This window comes from Ischnura elegans, chromosome 1, assembly GCF_921293095.1.
Source record: "Ischnura elegans chromosome 1, ioIscEleg1.1, whole genome shotgun sequence".
Lineage (NCBI taxonomy): Eukaryota > Metazoa > Arthropoda > Insecta > Odonata > Coenagrionidae > Ischnura > Ischnura elegans.
In genome coordinates, this window is record NC_060246.1 from 100,557,688 (window position 1) to 100,578,423 (window position 20,736).

The following is a 20,736-nucleotide window of genomic DNA, read 5'->3' on the forward strand; positions in this document are numbered from 1 at the left end:
TAAAATCGGGAGAGGAAATTTATAAATAAAATTTAAAATAAAAAACATAAGTTTTCAACGATGAAAGTTTCTTTTCAACCATAACTTACTATTCTCGGAGTGTAAGTTATGCCGGCTGAGAATTTGATAACTTCTCCGGAATATCCAGGAAAAATGAACTATCTTTCTTATTCTAAATGCCTACAACTCAGAAGTTCAATGGCTTAAACAAGGAAGCCTGATATTTTTGCGGGAAAGAGCTTGGCTACTGGCCGGAGAGTTCCGGATTCATAATATCACGTTAACTCTATCCTTGCTCTGCCATACCAACTTTTCGATTAACTGATTGGGCGAATGATACTTCAAGCGGGAGTGGGATTCAAATGTTTCATAAAATTACGCGCATAAGGAAGCATTGGGCAAGATCAATAAGTAAGCAAAATTGTCGGAGCGAACAAGAATATTGAATTGAAATAGTTAATAGCATTGAATTAATGAATGAAAAACAAGGCATTAATGCTTTTAATGCATACTAAACCCTACTGTCAACTGTAATCGAGAGCTGAGACAAAGATGAGATGAGAAAGAAATTGATAGAATTGAGGCACGCCATATAGTGTGTATTTTTATTAAAATGATGGGAGAAAGATAATATTTGCAATCTATTTGAGCAATAAAATATTCAGAAAGAGTTAATGAACATAAAGGAAAAACGTAAGATGTGGTGTTTCTTTTGAAGAACTTTCTGGCACGAAAACATGGATCCTCTGTGTCCAACAAGTTTTGAATTCTCTACAAGATAAAATTGCTGAGCCACAAGTTATGCTAAAATATTTTGTTTTATTGTTGAGATCTATTCATAAACATATTAATGAATCAGTATTTTCAAAAACGATAAAAAAGGGTTTAGCCAAAACACGCCAAGAATTGCTCGAAACACTATCTAAGTTTTCCAGAATCAAATGTAAAGTAAAATTGGATTAGATTATTCCCAAACGTAGATGATTTGTGAGAAAGGTATGTAAGTATGCCACAGAAAACGTTTTAAGGACAAATTACCGGAGGACGCAAGTATTAAAAACAAACAAAGTAAAAATAGTGGAACTGAGTAATCTCGAAGATACATTTGGAAAATAGAATGTTATTTAGGGAGCGGTAACCATTAGAATGGATTAATAATGATATAATTGCTACTATAAATAATCAAGGATGGGTTATTATGGAAAAATAAGAAAAATTGTCCAAATATCTCCTCAATTGAAATAATAAAAATCTTCAAAACTATTAACTGATTTTTTTAAATGTGACAGCTGATAAAATAGCGCGAGATACAAACCACTGTGACGAATAAAAGTAATAAATACCCGTGAGTATTTATTATTCACCTTGATCACGCGTAAATATTTGGACTATTTCATCTTCATTCAACGGCAATTATCAGATTAAGGTTTCTCTGAATTTCTGGATACTTTCCTTTGCGTCATCCAAATTTGTATTGTATAAAGCCTAGTTACGACCTTCGCCGAACTGCACGCACTTCAACATGGTTTGGAGCCCGTGGCTTCAACAAGCAGAAGTATTCTGCAACGAGGTCCATCCACCCATTCCAATTCGAATTGCATTGATTGCTTGTTCTCGTGCTCTGAATAACCCCCAAGAGATTCCTAGTCTGCTGGAGTTTCTTTCCAATTTATTCCGAGACATCCATGTTCCCTTCACGCCAGGGAAATAATCTGTGCGTCCCTTAATGAGGCGTTTCAGATGCAAATGGAAATCTGTTAATGTGAAGCGTTCATGGAAAAACCTATTTTCGTTTCTGCTCTACGTAGTACACTTGATAGCCGAAAACAAACCAAGAAGGGAAATATATTCCCTAACCAAAACGGTGTTCCCTGAGATCGCAAAGTACTAAAATTCTTTAAAGTGAATGATGATGCGGATAACACAAAATCATGAATGATAGGGAGTAAGTTTTGTTGGCCTTGAACCAGAATTAATTTTGGCGATTGCTATAAGGTTAGAAATTATTATCGTAAATTCAAAACATAATTGGGCACACAATTTCTCTCGGTGGGAATAGAAGTGAGGACCTTTCGGTTTCAAAATAAGCTTGTATAGCTAAATTACTATACTTCACAAACTTCTTTTTCTTCGATAGTGACGAAAATGATTTTTAACAAAGTAATGAATCAACGAAATGAAAGCAACGATTAAAGTCTAACATTTGAATAACATTTTATAGCAAATTACATAGCGATACAAAAATTTTAGTTTCGAATTTATATATAATTGTAGGACAAAGGTTTGATTTGAAATGGTATTAACATCAATAACATCAAATCAATCATCTTAAAAAGTAAATAACTGAAATATAAAGCTCTTGTCAATAGGGATCTGGGTGGCTTACCAACCCCGGTCCGTCTAGTGCTTAGTTCACGACTTATATAGAAATAGATTACTGGTATAAACGTATGCGCCTGCGGGCTTTCTTTCATCCACAAGAGAGACGGTCGGCGTCCTTGGCACCGTGGTTGCCCAAGACGCCTTTTCCCACCACCAAGTGGACCACTCAGCCACGTTTCAAAAGCTCTCCACCATAATCGATACGCAGAGAAGTGAATTCAAAAATATTTTTGATGCCCCTCGAGAACAATGAAGTGCGGACAGGAGATTCGAAATAGAGGACAAGGGCCATTTTTCGTCTTTGTATGGTCGAGAATAAAATGAAGGGACGCCGTAGGGTGTAAATGGGTCAAGCGGCGGAGTGGATGCACTTGACCAAAAGAAAGGAGTGACATACGGACTCTTCAGAAATTGATGGGCCCAGATCCTTTCACCTGAGGAAAGGAAAAGTAGGCGGGGACTCCATGAATTGGCATTGTAACATTTAGGGATTTTCAGGAAAAAAATAATATGAACACAATTTTGCAATTTCCGTATCCTTAATTGCATACTCCACTATATCGGAAGGTTATATTTCGTTTAGCTCACGTGGCTAGCATCTAATTCGATAAATAAAATCTCTACCCCTGTTGCCAAAGAAGTAAATATATTTAGAATATTATTTTATATTCTCTTGTACGAGTACCACAGACCGGAATGTAAGACGCGCACACTATGTTTCAGGAAATAAAAATAAGAGAAATATTATTTCAAAAAAGCAATCAGCATTTTACTTGCGCACTATGCACATGAAATGTCGCCGAGTGCGACTATAGTGGTTCGCGCCATTTTTAGGGCGCCACAATAAGCAGGGAATGACAAAGGGAAAAAAATAATAGTTCATTCGGAGCTTGTCCATTGGATCGTCTTTATGAGTCTTACCCATGTATTTCATATAAAGTGGGAGTACTAGAGTGGCCCGCCCATCCTCTCATATGACGTGCAACACGTTTTTAATGTCGTCGACAAAAAAATTCTGCGCATGAGACATGAGATTATAATACGACATTGTAAAATTTACTCAGATTATTCAGTGTTATCACCAGTTTATCCATTAGATAAAGTAACTTGAATGATTATGTTGGCTTCTTCAGCAATTTAAAGGGCTTGGTAGGAAGATTTGCAAACATTCAATGCACCATGAGGAAACTCCGCTTTCTCGTCTGCGACTGAACCTAATTGATATTTTCGTTTTGAATAAACACTCAAATTTACAATACGAAATGCTTGACTACCACTTTTCACCTAGTCTATCACAACACCTATCGCAAGATCTAGAAGAACAGCTTTAACCAACCACAATTTGCATGATAGAACGGAATCACAAATCCACTCATCCCAGATTGCATGCGGTGGAAACATAAGTCTCCCCATCACATGGTGGCGACATGGCACTTGTGATAAGAAGGAAGATAGAGAGCGCCTGCACACGAAAGAGATAGGGAGTATCTTGTGTGAAGCGGAAAACCTCTGTGGGTGGTGAAGATAGCTCAGCTTTGCACTAGATACATTGTGGGAAGAAAAGGCGAGGTGGGAAGGGAGGTGTTAAGGTCGCGAAGATTGGATGCTGTCTCGGCGGAGGGTTGAATAAGGGGGAATAGGCGGAGGGTGTTTGTGAAGGAAGGGTAAGGAAAGAAGTAGGGCATCACTAAACAGCCTTGGTGTCCCTGTATGTGTTTGTGTGAATGGGGCGAATTTGCTTCTGGAATGGAGCCGAGCCAAAGGTGGGGACGTCTAGTTGGTGATGGTGCGGTTTGGGCCGCAGTCATCTCCCAGCAGTTAAAGCAGGCTCGCTTGGCTTCCTTCAAATGAGTAGTGATCCACATCCACTTATACCTACCTACCTTCCCTAGTCGCGCAATCCCTTGTACTGATGGCTTAAAGGGGGTGGGAGGTACATGATGGAGGACTGCACATAGCAAATGAGATGTGTGATTTCGTGGCGCTTGTGTGAGTGCGAGGACTATGGATAATGTTGAGGGGAAACGACATCCCTATGTGAATCGAGCTGAGATATGCAGTTTCGTGTCCTAGTCAAGCGGGATTAAACGCGAGGACATAATCACTAGAGATGGAAGAGGCATACGTGTTCTTGCGCCACGTGCGCTAAGGGGAGAGTTGATTCATGAAGACGACAAGGAATTTCGGCTATCACCCGAGATTCACATCATGAGGAGTACATAATTCACGTAAACCTAATTTTCGGGATTGCTCATAATGATGTTTATCATCCAGCATTACATGCAAAATCCCTTCTAACTAACGCAAGCATTATTACTGTCAACCGTTTGTTCCATTTCGAACATATGCTGTGCCAAAAATTTACATTTCAATTTGAATTTCAATCTAATGATAAAAATTTGTTTATTTTAAATACATACTTAAGTTCACATTATTACTTCATTCATCCTAGCCATCATTAGCCATATATCTATCGTCTTCACCACATTCTAGATCTGAAAATTACGAAAGATTTAAGGGATGTATTACCTCTATGCACTATAAATAAGGTGAAAAAATTCTATTCGTGGTTATATTCATTATCAGCATAGGTCATACAAACTCGTTCACTATATTTTCACAAATGGTTCAAACTAAATAAGAGTGCTTAGAACCTGCTTCCGTGAGGTAATTACTCATGTTTTGTACTAAAAAAACGAACAAACAAGAAACATAATGTGTTCTTTGTCATAATAAGGTTAATTCCACTTAAAAGACTTAAAGCTGAGCCTGATAATTAACGTGACACTAATTCTGTAAATTATTTTCTAATGATGCATTTTCCTTCGTTTCATGTTTCATGCAACCTGGACCGATGGAATAGTGATTAAAGGTCTCCCATGCACCGTTCAGAATCGCACGTACGAAAATGGTGAAACATTTCTGCTTGACTGCCGAACGCAATGTTCCTGTCAGGTAAGTCCACATTCCATGAAATATCTTCGGTTTGGTTGATTTTTAACTCTGTTCAACGAACTGATTGCGATGGTAGAGAAACATTTTTGTAATTCTATAAGTTCATAGCTTACGGACTTATTAGGAGATGATTTCCGAAAGTAAACCACTAAAGATTAGATAGCTATGATTTCTATAAAGAAACGAAATATTTTTTGCTTTAACATATTATCTCTCCTTATGCATGAATGAGTCAAATTTTGAATTGACATCCATGCATGATATAAGGGACCATGGGTCTCCATTTATGGAATTACATGAAAACAAATTAGTTACGGATGAATTCATCGATCCAATACCCATTGGAGTCCCAGGCACTGGCGAATGTTAACCAGCGATGGAAATTGCCATATGCAACCAGAGTTCCAGTTTTCCGTATCTTTGAGCCTTTTCATATTTTTGAAAATTGTATCGTATCTCCATAAGTAAAAAACACGAATTCGTTTTATCTCTATCAAATACTGCATTCAGGCACACGGTATATAATGAACACCAGATGAACTCATGCATGCTAATCTTCTATTCATCCACAATACAGCATTCGGGAGCAAGAATCTGATAGGGGCATAAAAACTGCCAATATATGCTATGTATCATTCATAACACGAATTCCATTTAATTTTATACATTTAATAACCTAATATGCAGTTTATAGGGTGAAAAAAGGGGAAATACATTAATATATATTTAAATATGTGGCCGATCGAGGCGAACGAACAAAAATTGTACTACTAAAACATAGACACACGTAAAAAAAAGGGACACTCACAAATAAACGTTCAGACGTTTCAGCGGATTGATCCGCTATCCTCAATGCTGAAGGTGAACTGCTGCAGGCAGGGTAAGTTCCTCCAGTCGCCCTCCTTGGTGAGGTAGTGGGGGTGGAAGAAGGGGAAGGGGAGAGGGGGGGAAAAGGGAGGGTAGGGTTTGTTTTGGCTTTTAGTGGGCGATGTTTAGCCCGGGCGTTTCAAACGCCTTTTCAACCCAGATGTGGGCCATCTCCCTCGTCCTCACCTCGATGATAGTTGCCCTCTCTGGCAAAACTTCAATGAAGGTTAGGGAAAAACATTGGTCAAAGGTACTGTTGTGTGAGGAAGTGTGAATGGGGATGGGTTCATGAAAGGGGGGAGTTTTGCAGGAGTGCCTGTGGTTGTTCATACGGATGGATATGGGTGTGGTACATTCTCCTATGTAGTACGCGGGGCAAAAATTACAAAATAGCCTGTATACAACGTTGAAGGAAGTGCAAGACGGTGTGGAGGAGGATCTATTGATGACAGGTGAAGTGGTGGGGCGTAGCAGGGGGCAGCATTTGCAACGGGGGCGGTTGCATGGAGTCAGGGAGGAAGGTGGGGGCAGAGCGTGCCGTAGGAGGGGGCGGGTGGATTTTAAAATATTACCTAAGTTAGGTGCTCTTCTGTAGGCAATGGAGGGGCAGGATGGAAGAAGAGCAGCCGTGATTTTGTTTTTTCTGATGATAGGGTACAGATCTTTTAATATTTTTTTAATTTTTTGAGAGTCCGGGAAGAATGTGGTGGTGAGATTCAGTTTCCTGGTTTGTTCTTTTTTGGTGCGTGGGGTGTACTGTTCGGAGGGAGAGAGTATTTTCTTTTTAAGCAGGGGTTCTGGATACTTTCGTTTGAGGAGAGCATGATGGAGGTTCTGTGTGGCTCTTTGAAGAGATGGTGAATTGTTGCAGATGCGATGGGCACGGACTGATAGGGAGTAGGGGATTGCGTGTTTGGTGTGAGGTGGATGGCAACTGGTGTAGTGCAAGTATTGTTCATGGTTGGTGGGTTTTTTGTGGATGGAGGTGCTGAAGGTATTGTTTTCAAGGCGGATGTTTATGTCAAGGAAGGTAAGGGAGGAAGCAGAAATTGATGAAGTGAAAGAAACGGATGAGGTGGAGTTGAGGGATGCAATGAAAGTTTCTAGCGAGTCACGCCCATGGGCCCATAGTAAAAAAATATCATCGATGAAGCGGACCCACAGGAGAGGCTTAAGGGTTTGGGAATTTAAATAAGAGTTTTCCAGGTGACCCATGTAGAGGTTTGCGTAGGCTGGGGCCATTCTGGTTCCCATCGGGACTCCTCGCTTCTGTAGGTAGATGGTGTCGTTGAAGTTGAAGGCGTTTTTGTTTAGAATCAGTTCAGCTAATTGGGTGATGAAGTTGGTGGAGGGAGAGTGAGGCTGAGGGCGTTGGGCAAGAAAGTAGTTGAGGGCATTGAGGCCTTCGTGGTGGGGAATGGAAGTATAAAGTGAAACGACGTCAATTGTCGCCATTAGGAGATTGGTACCGGTAGGGATAGGGGTTGAGTTAAGTATGCTTAGGAAATGATAGGAGTCTTTTATGAAAGATGGGAGGGTGGTGACAAGAGGTTGCAAGTAGTGATCTAGAAGGGCTGATATTCTTTCGGTTGGGGAATTGCGGCTAGACACAATGGGACGGCCAGGGTTATTGGGTTTGTGTATTTTGGGGAGAAGATAGAATTGTGGAGTGTTGAAATCGGCAGGTGATAGAAGATTAATATCGGAGGGGCTTAGTCCTTCTGCGGGACTATACAGTTTATGGGTTAAAATAAAGGTGAAAGAAAATAAAATATGAAATATACAGCAAAATATAATGCTTATAGTATTTTATTTATATCATATTTATTTGCTGCCACCCTTACTAGCGTACATTATTCTACTGAAAATCCACAGCTCAATTGTATTAAAGCATCAAAAAAATTACGAATTTTTTTGCCACAAAACCACACGTGAGTAATAATTGTGCAGTCTGACTCCCGACACGAATGCCTCGCATGCAAGACAACTCTGATGTGTGTACGCAGATATTATCAAACATCGGAGCGCGTTCCCGCGGAATGACTCCCAAGTCCTCGACCCCTTTCATGCCGTCATTTTGCACGCTCACCCCTTCGCCGAAAAAGATACACTCTCGAGGGACAAATGTGAGATGTAGCTTTCACTCCCGCATGTTTCCGAAACAAGAATTCAGAGCAAGAAAGAGAAAAGAGAGCCAAGTATGAAACGCTATATATACATATTTTTTTTGGAATGGGGAGCGCGAGCGTTGTATATGCATAAATGTATGTATGATTTTTATATGCATGAATGGGTTCAGACCTGTGCGAAGGTAGAGGAGGGGAGGTAGCGGGTTGGTTTGTACGCTTTCCTCGGTGGCTCTCGAGAGGAAAAAGGGAGTCGCTGTGGAAATATTAAGGATTCAAGGGAATGAGAGAAAGAGATACCATGGAACCTTTCTGGACGTGACAGGAAGGAATTGGAAATAGAACCATGCGTTGAGGGAGAATATAGAGTAAATTTCACAGCCATCTCGCACACACAATCATATTTTATCTTGGATAGACGGATATCATCGTCTGACTTCAACAATGCCGCCAGTTACTAATATCGGCAGCATCTACAATGCAAGATGCGCAAGTAATGCGACAGGGTACATAATTTGCAAGATATGCTTCATGGATTTCGATGACGGAAAGCATTTCTGTGAGAACTACTAGAAGCTTATAATACCAATTGAGATTTTAAAATGTTATAGTTTTTAATACTTTAAGAAAGAACTTTTACAGTGAACATTTTAACCACACATTGAATAGTTCCCACTGGATAGTAAGAAATAACTCTTAGTCTTCTAAGTGAAAGATAAATAAATAAATTAAACACGGACACATGCAACGGATCAACAGAGAAAAAATGGTTATGAATCAGATTATGAGTCTTACATATGCATGATATACCTCTCATGACAAAATAAACTCATTATCTTCTGTTTTCATACCATTCTTTATCGCAATGGAGCAAGTGGCTGAAATGTTTTGATGCCATCAAGGTACAAATTTTAAGCAAAAATATTGTTTCTAAACATGCAATTGTCTTCAAACGGATAACAATAGAAGGCCATGAAAACATCTATTTACTTCATCCTGCTAATCTAGCATTCTCCCTCTCTTTTCCCACATTTTTGGATATAGAGTGCTCGGAAGTTCAGGTAGTACTGAAAAACCATACTTCCTAAAGCTATGTGAAGTTGAAGAGAATAACTTTTACATAGAACATAAAAAGAAGGCACGTCGATTAATTTAATCCATATACTAGAGTTGAAATATAAGAATAAATTGAAAAGCAAGGCAGCATGTGAAACTGAGGTGATAAGAACACAGAGACAACGGAAGACAATAAAGAAAGGGATAGGAAAATGTGTAAATGGAGTACTCAGAAATGCTTTACACTTTATGAGAAAACACGAGGAGAGCAAGCGTTTTGAAAAGGGAGCGCATAACCAGGCATATGCGGGTAGAGTTTGAAAGTGGCAGGACATCTGTTTTTATTACTAAGCCATACATGAATAATAAAACTCAAGAGAGCTTGTCGAGTGCAAGTGAATTGATTATTCGTTTGCTCTTTGTGTCACGTGACCATCATACACTCCCAACCCAGTGCCTTTATTTTGGGACGCTTTTGTGCGTGAAAGAGCTAAATGAAAGATTAAAGACAAAAATCTCCCATATTTTTCCTCTAACGCTAGCTTCCCACCTCCAGGTCCCCATCTTATTTATTAACGTGTCTTTCCTGGGGGACCTTTATAAACTCCAGGGGCTGACTCGTGACGGAGTCAGGTCGGAACTGGAACGGAAAAAGGCCGACGAAGGCGGTGAAGGAAAATGGGAGACACTCCACTAGGCTATGTACATTTTGCTTCGTCAGGTGCGCCGACCACAGGGGAAGAAGGAGAGGCAGAATACATATAGGATATGCGAGCAGGAGAGGTTGTAGCAGGGGAGTATGGGGGGTTGCCGGTACGCAAGGGGCTACCGGACGCGTGGGCAAAATAAATGTTGGCCCTCGGCAACACAAAGGGCTCTGACGCGGACAAATAGCGGGGAGAATTTTCAGTCCCTGGACACAACCGCGCGACCAGCTGCGAGGGTAAAAGATCTTCTTAGGCTTAGCTATTATTGTACACGATAGCGTCCGTGGCACTTCGATATTCAAGGGATAGCTTGAATATAAATGCCTTATTTGTTGCCTTTTCTCCCGGTCATGAAGCGGATAGTTTCTCTTTTGTCTGCTTTCCGAGGGTTTGAAAAATGTTCTAGCTAGCTCAGCAATCAAGCAAACCCAAAAGAAAAAAAAATTGGAGAAGATGAAAGCCAGAAACAATCACCCTTCTCTTTTGTGTCAAAAAAATCTGCAAGCATCCGATCATTAAATCATCGGCTTATAATCGTCTAAAGTTTATGAATGAACCTTCATACGAAATCTAATTCTTCAATCAAATTTTTTGTCATCTATTGCGAGTTCCATTATATAGCAAGGAATTTAATCTCATGGATGTCAGAGCAAAATTAGTGGTATTTCTTAGAAGGGGCAAATAAACTATGAAGACGAGATTTGATCGAATTGTATATTCAGAATCATCCCGTGAAACAAGATTACTTTTGAGCTCTAATTTTCCAGGAGAATACGAAATGGGACTCGTCAAGGTTTTTGCTAGATGTGACGCATTTGTGTTTCAAGGGTAATTGCATGAAATTAAATTTACTCTCAGTTGGCAATAATGATGCCAAAAGGAAGATAATCTGCCAGTTACAGCAGAAATATAAACGCTTTTTAGCTCTTTGCTCTGAGAAATTCTACTAAATTACACTGCTGTTATTAGGGAAGAAAAATGATTACATCAGCGAGTTTAAAGCTCACTGTATTCCGAAAACGTCAAGGTGGCAGAGAACTTTTAATAAATTAAATCATTTGAGAAAAATCAAGTATATTGTGTCCTTTGGTGATCAAATTAACATGATAAAATAGGCATAATGAAATTTTTCCCTTTATTGCACATTGTCAATTGTCCTTGAAATAAGGTTGGGTACCATGCCAATAATGAAATTGAATTCACACCGATACTTGAAAAAATTCCGGTAATTTTGGAAATGGTGACAATAAAATATTTAAAATTTATTCGGTTAAAGATTTACCGTTTCACCAACGTATGGTTACACTTATTTAATTTAAACGAGACCATAGCCAGTAAAATTATCTATATGTTTATGCTCTAATGAATAGAAGAGTTGAAAATGTGTGAGCTTGGGGAAGGCTCACAACACGCTCGACCAGGTTTGTTTTGGCGATGGATTACTTGCTTAAAATTTATATTAAATGATTTTGACATTTTCAGGGCATGTGGAGAAGACCCTTTTCAACATTTTCATGTGCCTTTAATTTGAAAATTTGTGGTCAGTAATTTCTAAAATGCAATTTCTTTTATATTCGAGAAACATTCAAATGTAGAAAAAGGTCCATTGTAGGTACTCTGAAAATTTCAAGATTATAGAATATATTTTGGATTAACAATGAGTAGAAAAAATTAAAAGGCATGAGATTGACGGAAAGGTATGTGCTCTTATGAGAAAACAACGGAGAGAAAATGGAGTACGTGGTAAGCGGAATGGCCAAGCTAGCATCTCAGTGTAGGAATGAAAAATCCTAGTGAATTGCAGATTTCGACTTGACTTGGAGCATCGAGCTGGTAACCCGGTCTTCCCTGCCTTCTCTTAGCCAGATGCATCAAGAAATAGAAAGCGCAACGCTCCGACGTCTCCGACGTCTCCGACGCGCAACGCTTCATAATGCACTACGGTAGATAGATGAGGGAATGCAAAACTCATCGCAGGCGCTCGAATAATTTCAAATTGGGCGACGAAAGTTGTAAAAAGCTCTCCCACTGGTTCCAACCGTTCACCCGTAACAACTGGTTTCAGGGATTATACTCTACCAGTCCTATCAACAAAACAAAAAGATCTGCTTGACAGCTGAATGGAATAATTGTTCAGAACGAAGATTTGGGAGTCCTTTTACCTTTTGTTTTATTGCATAATATATATTATATATTTATAAAATAATGTATGTATATGGTCAATCGAAGAGAACCGACAAAAATTGATAGTTAAAAAGCACAGAAACACATAAAAAAGGGACACTCACAAAAACTAGCAGACGTTTCAACGGGTTGCCTTTTTTATGTGTATCTGTGTTTTTTAACTATCAATTTTTGTCCGTTCTCTTCGATCGGCCATATACATACATTATCGCTTAGTGCGCTTTCCTCAAGATTTTATATATAATAATATATATTTTTCAATTCGACATAAGGTTTCTCCGACAAAATGTGCCAGAGGGGCTTCCGGCAAGTAATCACAGAATTGAATCCGGGCATCGTATAGACGGGCTGGAAAAAAAAGAAAAACGAAAGCACATGTGTGCGCAACCATGCGAGAGAAAATCCCCGCTTAGTCTGCGAGACAACTGATGCGTCAGTCTACGGTTTGGTGTACATGTGATGGGACACATCCAGGAGAGAATCCTCTTCAAAATAATTGATCCAGATACGTCAAACTTAAAATCCACATCGAGAAGGAATCAATCAGGCTGAAGTAATCGAATACTACGCATCAGAAGATGGCTTACCTCGTATTATTTTCAACCGCAGCTGAAAAGCTACCACCTACCAGTAAGCTACGCCAAGCATTTCTGATAAATAAATGAGAAAAGTTAAAATTTTGATAGGATACCGCTGAATAGAAAAATCTGTGCAGGAAGTGTTATGCGCCAATCATTGAAAATTTGCTGAAATCACTTGGTTACTACCACTTTATGGGCCGACTTGTAGTTCACATTGAGATACAATTAGGCATCACCATGAAATAAAAAATTTATCAGAAAAAAGAAAAAGTACATAAAGAGTTTCCATGATGTCTCTTTGATTAAAATCTTTTAAAACTTTCAGTCTGAAGGGTAAATCCTGCAGTATTTTGGCACTAATGTGCAATGGTTTTGATGTTAAGTTTTAGTAAGACTTAGTCGTATCTGCAGCACCTCCGTTGCACACGATAACGCATATGATTCTAAAAGAGCATGCTGATTGTGAGTTTTTAAAATTTATAAAATATATACTGATCACTAGAAAAGTACCAGATTTATATCTAGTATAAGAGTGATAATGCCTTCTTTTCACCCATTAGAGGTCCGAAAACCATAATTTACGTTTCATAATTTTTAAACGTGCAGAGAGCTAAAATCTATTGCGCATTAAAATATTTTTTTATAAAATGAGCTATTTAAAAAAAATATCATTTTGACCTAAACTCCAAGATACTTATGATCATTAAAATTATCAGCAAAATTATTTTATTGTTTTAGCAAGCCTCTTGAGGCAACCATGAGATTTCCGCAATTCATGTCGGAAATCGTGAGAATTGCAAATATTGCACAATAGAAACTGCCAAGTATTAAATTTTATCAAGAATGGTTCTCATGAAAAAAATGACATGCAAGTTAAGTAAATAAAAACCTACGGCACACACTTTTTCCCCAGTTCACCCTATCCTAGCTAGATAAATTGGTTTGCAGTTAAAACTGCGGATCACTGTGGGCAATTCAAAAGATCCGAAACTCGGGCCATCGGAAAAACTGGGCAGGGAACACTTGAAGCCTTCGACACCTGATATTGAAGGAAAATGCTAAGGACCTAATGCAGGAATAGGAAGCGACACGAGATTTAACACCAAGAAGCATCATTCGCCAGAATAGGACCCGGTGAATCAATCATTTCATAAGGCTTAACAATTACTGAATTGCATGAGGAATATAATGAAGGGAAAAATTGAAGGAACAGTCCCCAGAAAAGACTCATATTACGTATTCGGGACCAGTGAAGACGGGCACAGGGTTAAGAGTATTACGAAACTGTAGAAACTGCCGGAGGAAAGGGGGAAATATAAGGGTTTACAATAATAAACTTAGGATTGTACTGCTAAGAATTTATGTTGGAACTGCAAAAGTGACAGACATCTGCGTACTCGCGTGAGATCGAATGGTGGTCGAATGCTGCTGGGGATTGGAAGAGGCATCAAGAAAGAAGATGCCATTTCTTTTCACCCCGGAGGTAGAAGAGCAGGAGGAAAAGTGAAGAAGTGGGCTTAGGGGAATAATGGCGGCAGGATTGAAGGGAAAGAGGGCGAGATAAGGAAGATGGAGAGCAAGGGTAATAGAGATAAGTGTCCTTCAGGGAGAGAGAGAGAGAGGCGTGTGAAATAATTAGATATATTTATTTTATTACTTTTGAAAGAGCGGCTTGAGGGAGCGAGGCTAGGGGGCATTGTCCTCGCCATTCCCTCCCCGAGGTCCACACTCTGCGTGCGGAGAAGGCGGGAGTAAAAGGGAAAGGCATAAAATAAAACAGAGCATGGAGGAAATGGCGTTTTGTGGGGGAGGGGTTGAGCGAGTGAGGGCAGTGGCAGGGAATATTTCACGCGACACGGAAGGTGAGTCCAAAACTCGGAGGCCCTACCTAGAATGCAAGATGGAGAGAATTTTACAGACGCCTTCTCTTGGAAATTTATATTTTTCTTGGATTTTATTTTCATCTAGTTATTAAGACTGTTCTTTCAAATGATATACATTTAATTGATTGGTTTATGAAGACTTCAGCAACAAACTTATAGACTTCATGAGTTGTCTACCTCTAACATGACCATAAATAAAAAGTTAAATTTGAAAAAAAAACTTGAGTGAAATATAAATCCATGTAGAAATTTTAGTATATTAGTTTCAGTCGTTTAAATTGCCACCCAATCAATATTTTTGTAAATTATTTGGCCCATTTATATCCATAAGTAACGATAGTATGATAATAAAATAAGGAATTATTTTACTAAAAAAATTCTCGCGTATTAAATGTCAATTTTTTCGTGTCGTAGGTGGACACATAGATTGTGCTAAAATTGCTCTTTTCGTCCAAACTGGAAATTTTGTGATCGCATGGATCACTAGTATAACGTGCCTCAAGAGTCGCGCTGTTCATGCGCAATTAGAAAAATCCACGTCATAAATATGCTGCTTTGGTAAAAATAATACTAGCGTGACGTCAGTGATCCAGGTGAAAGTTTGATCAACTTCCACAATGGACAATGAAAGAAGGAGGACATCTGTTATTGCATAGGTATGATCGAAGACTCTTTACCATAGGAATCCTTCATTAAGTAAAAATTATATTCCGCACTATGAGTACGTCAATTTGTATGCAATTTCGAAAAGAAACTTGTCATGGCATGCTTTAAAACCTTATGCCAAAATAAAATTACAAAAAATGTTCAGACATGCCCAGTCTCCACTACCTCCCGGTCAGGGAGGGATTTGGGTGGCCCTAAAAAGAATAATACGTGTCGTACAAAGGAGATAAAACCCCGGATTTTCGGCCACAAACCCGAAATCGATGTTTTCGAGACACGTAGTTTGAGCGCCAGCATAAAATGAAAGAGGACCGAGGGTCGCTCTGCGGGGAGGCCTAAGTAGAGACCTGCGTGCCCTCGAAATAAAGCTCAGGAAAAAGGCATGAATTCGATTCGAGTCAGGAAAGAGATGGGATGGAAAAATACAGGGAAATACATAGCAAGAGAATGAAGCATGTGAGAAACGTATAGACCGCTCATAGAAAATTTGATCAGATTGCATTAACTCATCTTGTGAGGATGTCAAAAGAGACGCAAAAAAAGATAAGAAAAAGACGATTAGAAGGATGAAAACCTGATACCCGAGGGAACGTAATTATCACTAGAATTCGATGAAATGATCTTAAGTACGCCGTTTACAATTGTAATGATTTGAATACACGATCAGGAAAGTGAAAAAATTTATATTTTCGTGTAAAATAACAACTTGAGTATTTCAAAATAGGAGCATAAATAAAAAGGTTGCCTCCGATTGTTAAGGGCAGAGTTCAACCCGCACTAAGTCAAAAAAGCGAATTTTAGTGCATTCAAGGTAAATATGTATCCACACTTTTTCCTTTCAAATCCGGGAAAATTAATAAAAAATACGACACTGGCAATATGTAATGATTTATGATTTATTATCAAAGATTGATAATATACTAAATTTAAGCGAAAAACAAATACTCCAAGGCTTCATCATACGTAATTATTCAAATCTCTTATTTGCCTGCGATTTAAATTTCACCATCAACAATGCTGCTGCCATATTGCCTGAACACGTTCTTTGTTGTACGACTGCTAATTTAATTTTCTACTGAGCTGATAATAATAAGCAGATTTAATTGTCTTTCTCGTCATACCTTTAATAGACATAATAACTAAATCAAGATACACAGGCTCTGTGACTATAGCATTAAACCCGCACTTCCTTTCCTAGAAATGCAATGGGAACATTTAATACGATACTTATGCTTAAAAATCTAAAAAAAGGAACTATGGAATAACTGCTCATACAAATGAGACCAAAATGATCGAATAAGGCAAAAGTATCATTCAAGAAGTTACATCTACTTCGGTGAAATGTAAAGTTATTGGTTTCATAATTTTTTAACAAAAAACTTAAATAGAGCTAATGGATTCTGAGTTACAAAATATATTCCGTTCTATAGCGCCTTGCATACGATTGATTATGATGAAATAAAATTAGTAGATATGAAAATGGAAATAGAACCAATTAACTGAGAGTTGAATTGTTTCATTTTCTAAATATTTACTTTGCTTACCACCAATTTTCAATCTGTCGATTCTATTCACTTTAGAAAGAGGGCTAATGCATGGCTGTGCTTGACGCATAGATTCACACCGTGTGTGAGGGGGCAAGAACATGGTGAGATAAGAGGGTGAAAAAGGCAAAAGAGCTTCAAAGTCGCAAAGAATATAGAATTTGCTGGACCACTAGGGGTGTGGAGGATAAGGAAGGAGTCGAGGAAGGGGAAAAGACTTCTTGGGTTTCAAGGAAGAGGGTAGGTTTGTCTCCTCTCGAATCATAAGGGGTCGCTATGGATAGGATCTACCACTCTCAAGGAGGGTCACGTCCCTAGGGTGCCATGGAGATGTAAAAAAAATCGCCGGTTGCATCAGTGGACCCATGAATAGAGGCTAAATCTTCGATGCCGGTCCTCTCAATAGTAAGAAATACGACATATCAATCTTAAAGATCTTTCGCATTTGTTCTGTGACGTTCTTGATCGTTTGGCAAAAATTAAAAAAAGACTTAACCAACGTAACATTTCCTATTTTTATTGAAAATGCTATTTTGACCAAATATTTATGGAATTCACGAAAGGAATATGAATTATGAAGTGTTCAATAAAAGTAAACCAAAAAACATTTCGTTTCAGTAGCGCCAAATTATACCTACCAAGACGATCGCTATAATGGGCATATTTAATAATATATCTTGGAGTTTTAGGTCAATGTAAAAACAAGTTATAGCCAATGTTTTGATTTATTTAAAATCATCAATAAATGTGTACAAAGTTAAGAGCCCTGAGGATGATTTTAAATAAATCGAAACGTTGGCTATAACTTGTTTTTACATTGACCTAAAACTCCAAGATATATTATTAAATGTATTAAACAAGGTCAAGAATAGAAGAGGAAGAAATAATTATAATGGGCATATGGGAGTGTGGATATCGTAATGAAAAAACGTCGTGGGTATATAGTCTACCATTGAAACCTGTAATTGATAATATAGTCACCAAATTTACTAAGTTTTCTAATGATGAGTTACTTTCTCCTTTGCACAGTAAAAATAATTGTTTTGGCAAATATTCTAAATAGGTAAAGCATACTACTTCGGTTACATCTACAAGAGGTGTCTTATACAAAGTATCCACTTCAGAGAAGAATCACATGCGTATTTGGAGGTAGAACAATATTCGAAGAGCAGAAGAGCCACCAGAAGGATTTCTCGGACCAAAATATGCGGAACGATGGCAAAGTCTTCCTCCTGATACGCGTTCCAGCGTTTTAGAGAGTTGAGAACGAATCAAACTCCTGAGTGCCTGAATGCGTTTTACTACAGGGTTACTACATATTCCAATCACTGATTTTATTTTTCCAGAAAAATATTATGCGTGCTAACGGCGATCGATTTATTTAAAAAGGCTGAAGCATGCGTAAATTATGAGACTTATTCTTTATATTTAACTGAGATTGACTCTTTCTCAAGCGAAAGTATATCATATAAAGTTATACATCGCCTCATAGAGTTTCATTGAAGTTTAGGTATTAATCCCGTCGGAAAATGAAACTAAATTGAAAAAAGTAAATGCTAACAACTAACCCCTAGCTACATAAACCGTTTCCTCATGAAAAAGTGTATTTAAGTATTCGTGTCTAAGAAATAAGGGTGTGCGTTGGCACAGAACCCGTCTGATTGTGGGACCTAGACTCTTTACTGTTGTAAGAAAATCCATCAGTGCTCTTCGTGTGGAATACCCGTCTTGCTAAAAGAAGCCAGCAAAAATGACATAAGGGGGCCAGCATTTTCGGTTGCGATATCAATATTCTTTACTGATTTGTACAATTTTATCTGCTCACGCGGCACAGAGGGCTTGGCTACCAGGGCATATATCCAATTCCCTTGTTTACTTAGTTGATTGCGTGCAAAGAATATAGCCTCAATTTTCATTTCCAAACATACTTAGATCTTCACTGGCTTTATTCTATACCTAGTTTTTTCACTCATCAGAAAATCCACATGTTTTAATTTGCGCTCATTCATAGCAGCAATGAGCCTCTATTAATTAATAGGGCTCAGCTCCAGAATTCCAGTACGTATTCCCAAAAATTCTGGTAAAGAGATTGTGCTACGTCAGCGTGGCTCGTATGAAGGATTTCGCAAGCATTACAAAGGCTTGAGGATTAAGGGCGTATTGTGAACAAATTTTCCCACAAAAAAGAGAGACGAAGGTCGGACCCGGGAGATGGCGGGACCACAGAAAACCATGGTATACTACCTCGATGCTACGGGACCTCGTACACTTAAACGATATCTTCCGTTCATCTATTCAGAAAAGCAATGTCTATAAATGACATTAAAAACAGGCGATAAAAATTATGCAAATAATGTATCTTATGATAGTTGTACATGTTGCTTGCGTTATTTGTTTGCAGGTCATTAAAGTTCTGAGATTACTCATTCCTATTCATGAGTTAAAAGGGAATTCCTCATTAAAAAGCGTTATTTATTAAATTATAAGATACAAAAATTTTCATGCATGGAAATCGTTGGGTAAAACGACGCATGTAGAGACATTAATTTCTTCAGCTGGTTTAATAATGTAAGGTTAGCGCGAACCGGAGCATGCTTCTGATGCAACCTTAAATTGAGAAAATTGTGAAGTGATAGTAAAGCAAGTTAATTCAGAATAAAATAAGTTAAACTGACGACATTCAATGGAAGCATTCGTTAACTAAGATTCTCATGCTCACCAAAATCTCAGCCACACAATATGAAACTGCCTCTGGAGTCAATGATGGAGGTAAATGGGTGAAATATGCTCCATCCTTTCATGAGATACCAAAACAGTCATGCGATTCAACGTCAATCCTTTTACCGATATGATATGATGCTGGTGCGAAACGCTAGTGGCGTATCTAGCCTTAGATGATTCAAAGGTGGGATCGTGGTCCCGCATATTTGAGGGTAGACGTCAACGCAACTGGTGACGCTGAAGATCGAAGATTCATTGTCCCGGACATGCCGGGAAATGGGGGCGACGAGCCGTGTAATGTTCGCACTGGCTGACGGAAACCGTTGACGGTGTGAGCGGGGTCTCAAGGGAGATACGTCGTGGCCTCGAGAAATTATTTGCGAAAATGAACGAAGCACCTAGGCAGACCAGTTTGCCATGTCCAGTCCCAGATCGAAGGACTATCGCCACGTGCCCACTGACGTACTGGGCTACGCGACGCATGCATAATTTGGCTTGTTAGCTAACCCCTTTTCCAGGTGTTCAGCATGTGGGATTCAGTTAAATCATCATTCCATAAGATTTATTTTAGAGGGCATTGAAAGCGATTTTCCCATGAATAATCAATTAAATGCCATTAAAATTTCATGAAAGCTGTTAAAACTTCACTCAGGAATATATAAATTTTGATACGCTTGCGACTCGTTAACATTACTTATTTTTCTTGCCAATTGAATGCAAAGAAAAGATAAATAACCGAGGCATTTAAATGATACGTGATAGTTGACAAAGAGGGTTGGCAGTATCATGCCTTTATTTCTCCGGTGTAGGTATTCATTCCATTTAATTATCATGGAGTATAATGCTGCTTGCGTACTTTTCATTAGCATATTCCTCAGGAGTAAACTTAAGTGGCCTTAAAATTCACGTGAAATCAAAGCTATTCAAACCAGTGGAATGAATGTGGTGAAAAGTGTTTTATTTCAACAAAATATATTCATGTCACATATGGTAATACTTAAAACCGTAGGCTTAAAGCAATAGCTTAATATCCACAGCAGTAGGAAAACCCTCTCGAAAGGACT

General features: G+C 38.6%; 1 protein-coding gene across 3 annotated transcripts in view; it reads left to right on the plus strand.

Moving 5' to 3' along the window:
- Positions 1 to 20,736, plus strand: part of LOC124167264 — a 346,425-nt gene that overhangs the window by 302,178 nt on the left and 23,511 nt on the right. For 2 of the 3 annotated variants that reach the window (XM_046545155.1, XM_046545175.1), the window contains one exon: positions 5,246 to 5,337. In XM_046545155.1, the coding sequence (XP_046401111.1) occupies positions 5,246 to 5,337 (92 nt within the window). The remainder of the gene's footprint in view (positions 1 to 5,245; positions 5,338 to 20,736) is intronic. The other variant, XM_046545165.1, reaches the window with a different exon arrangement.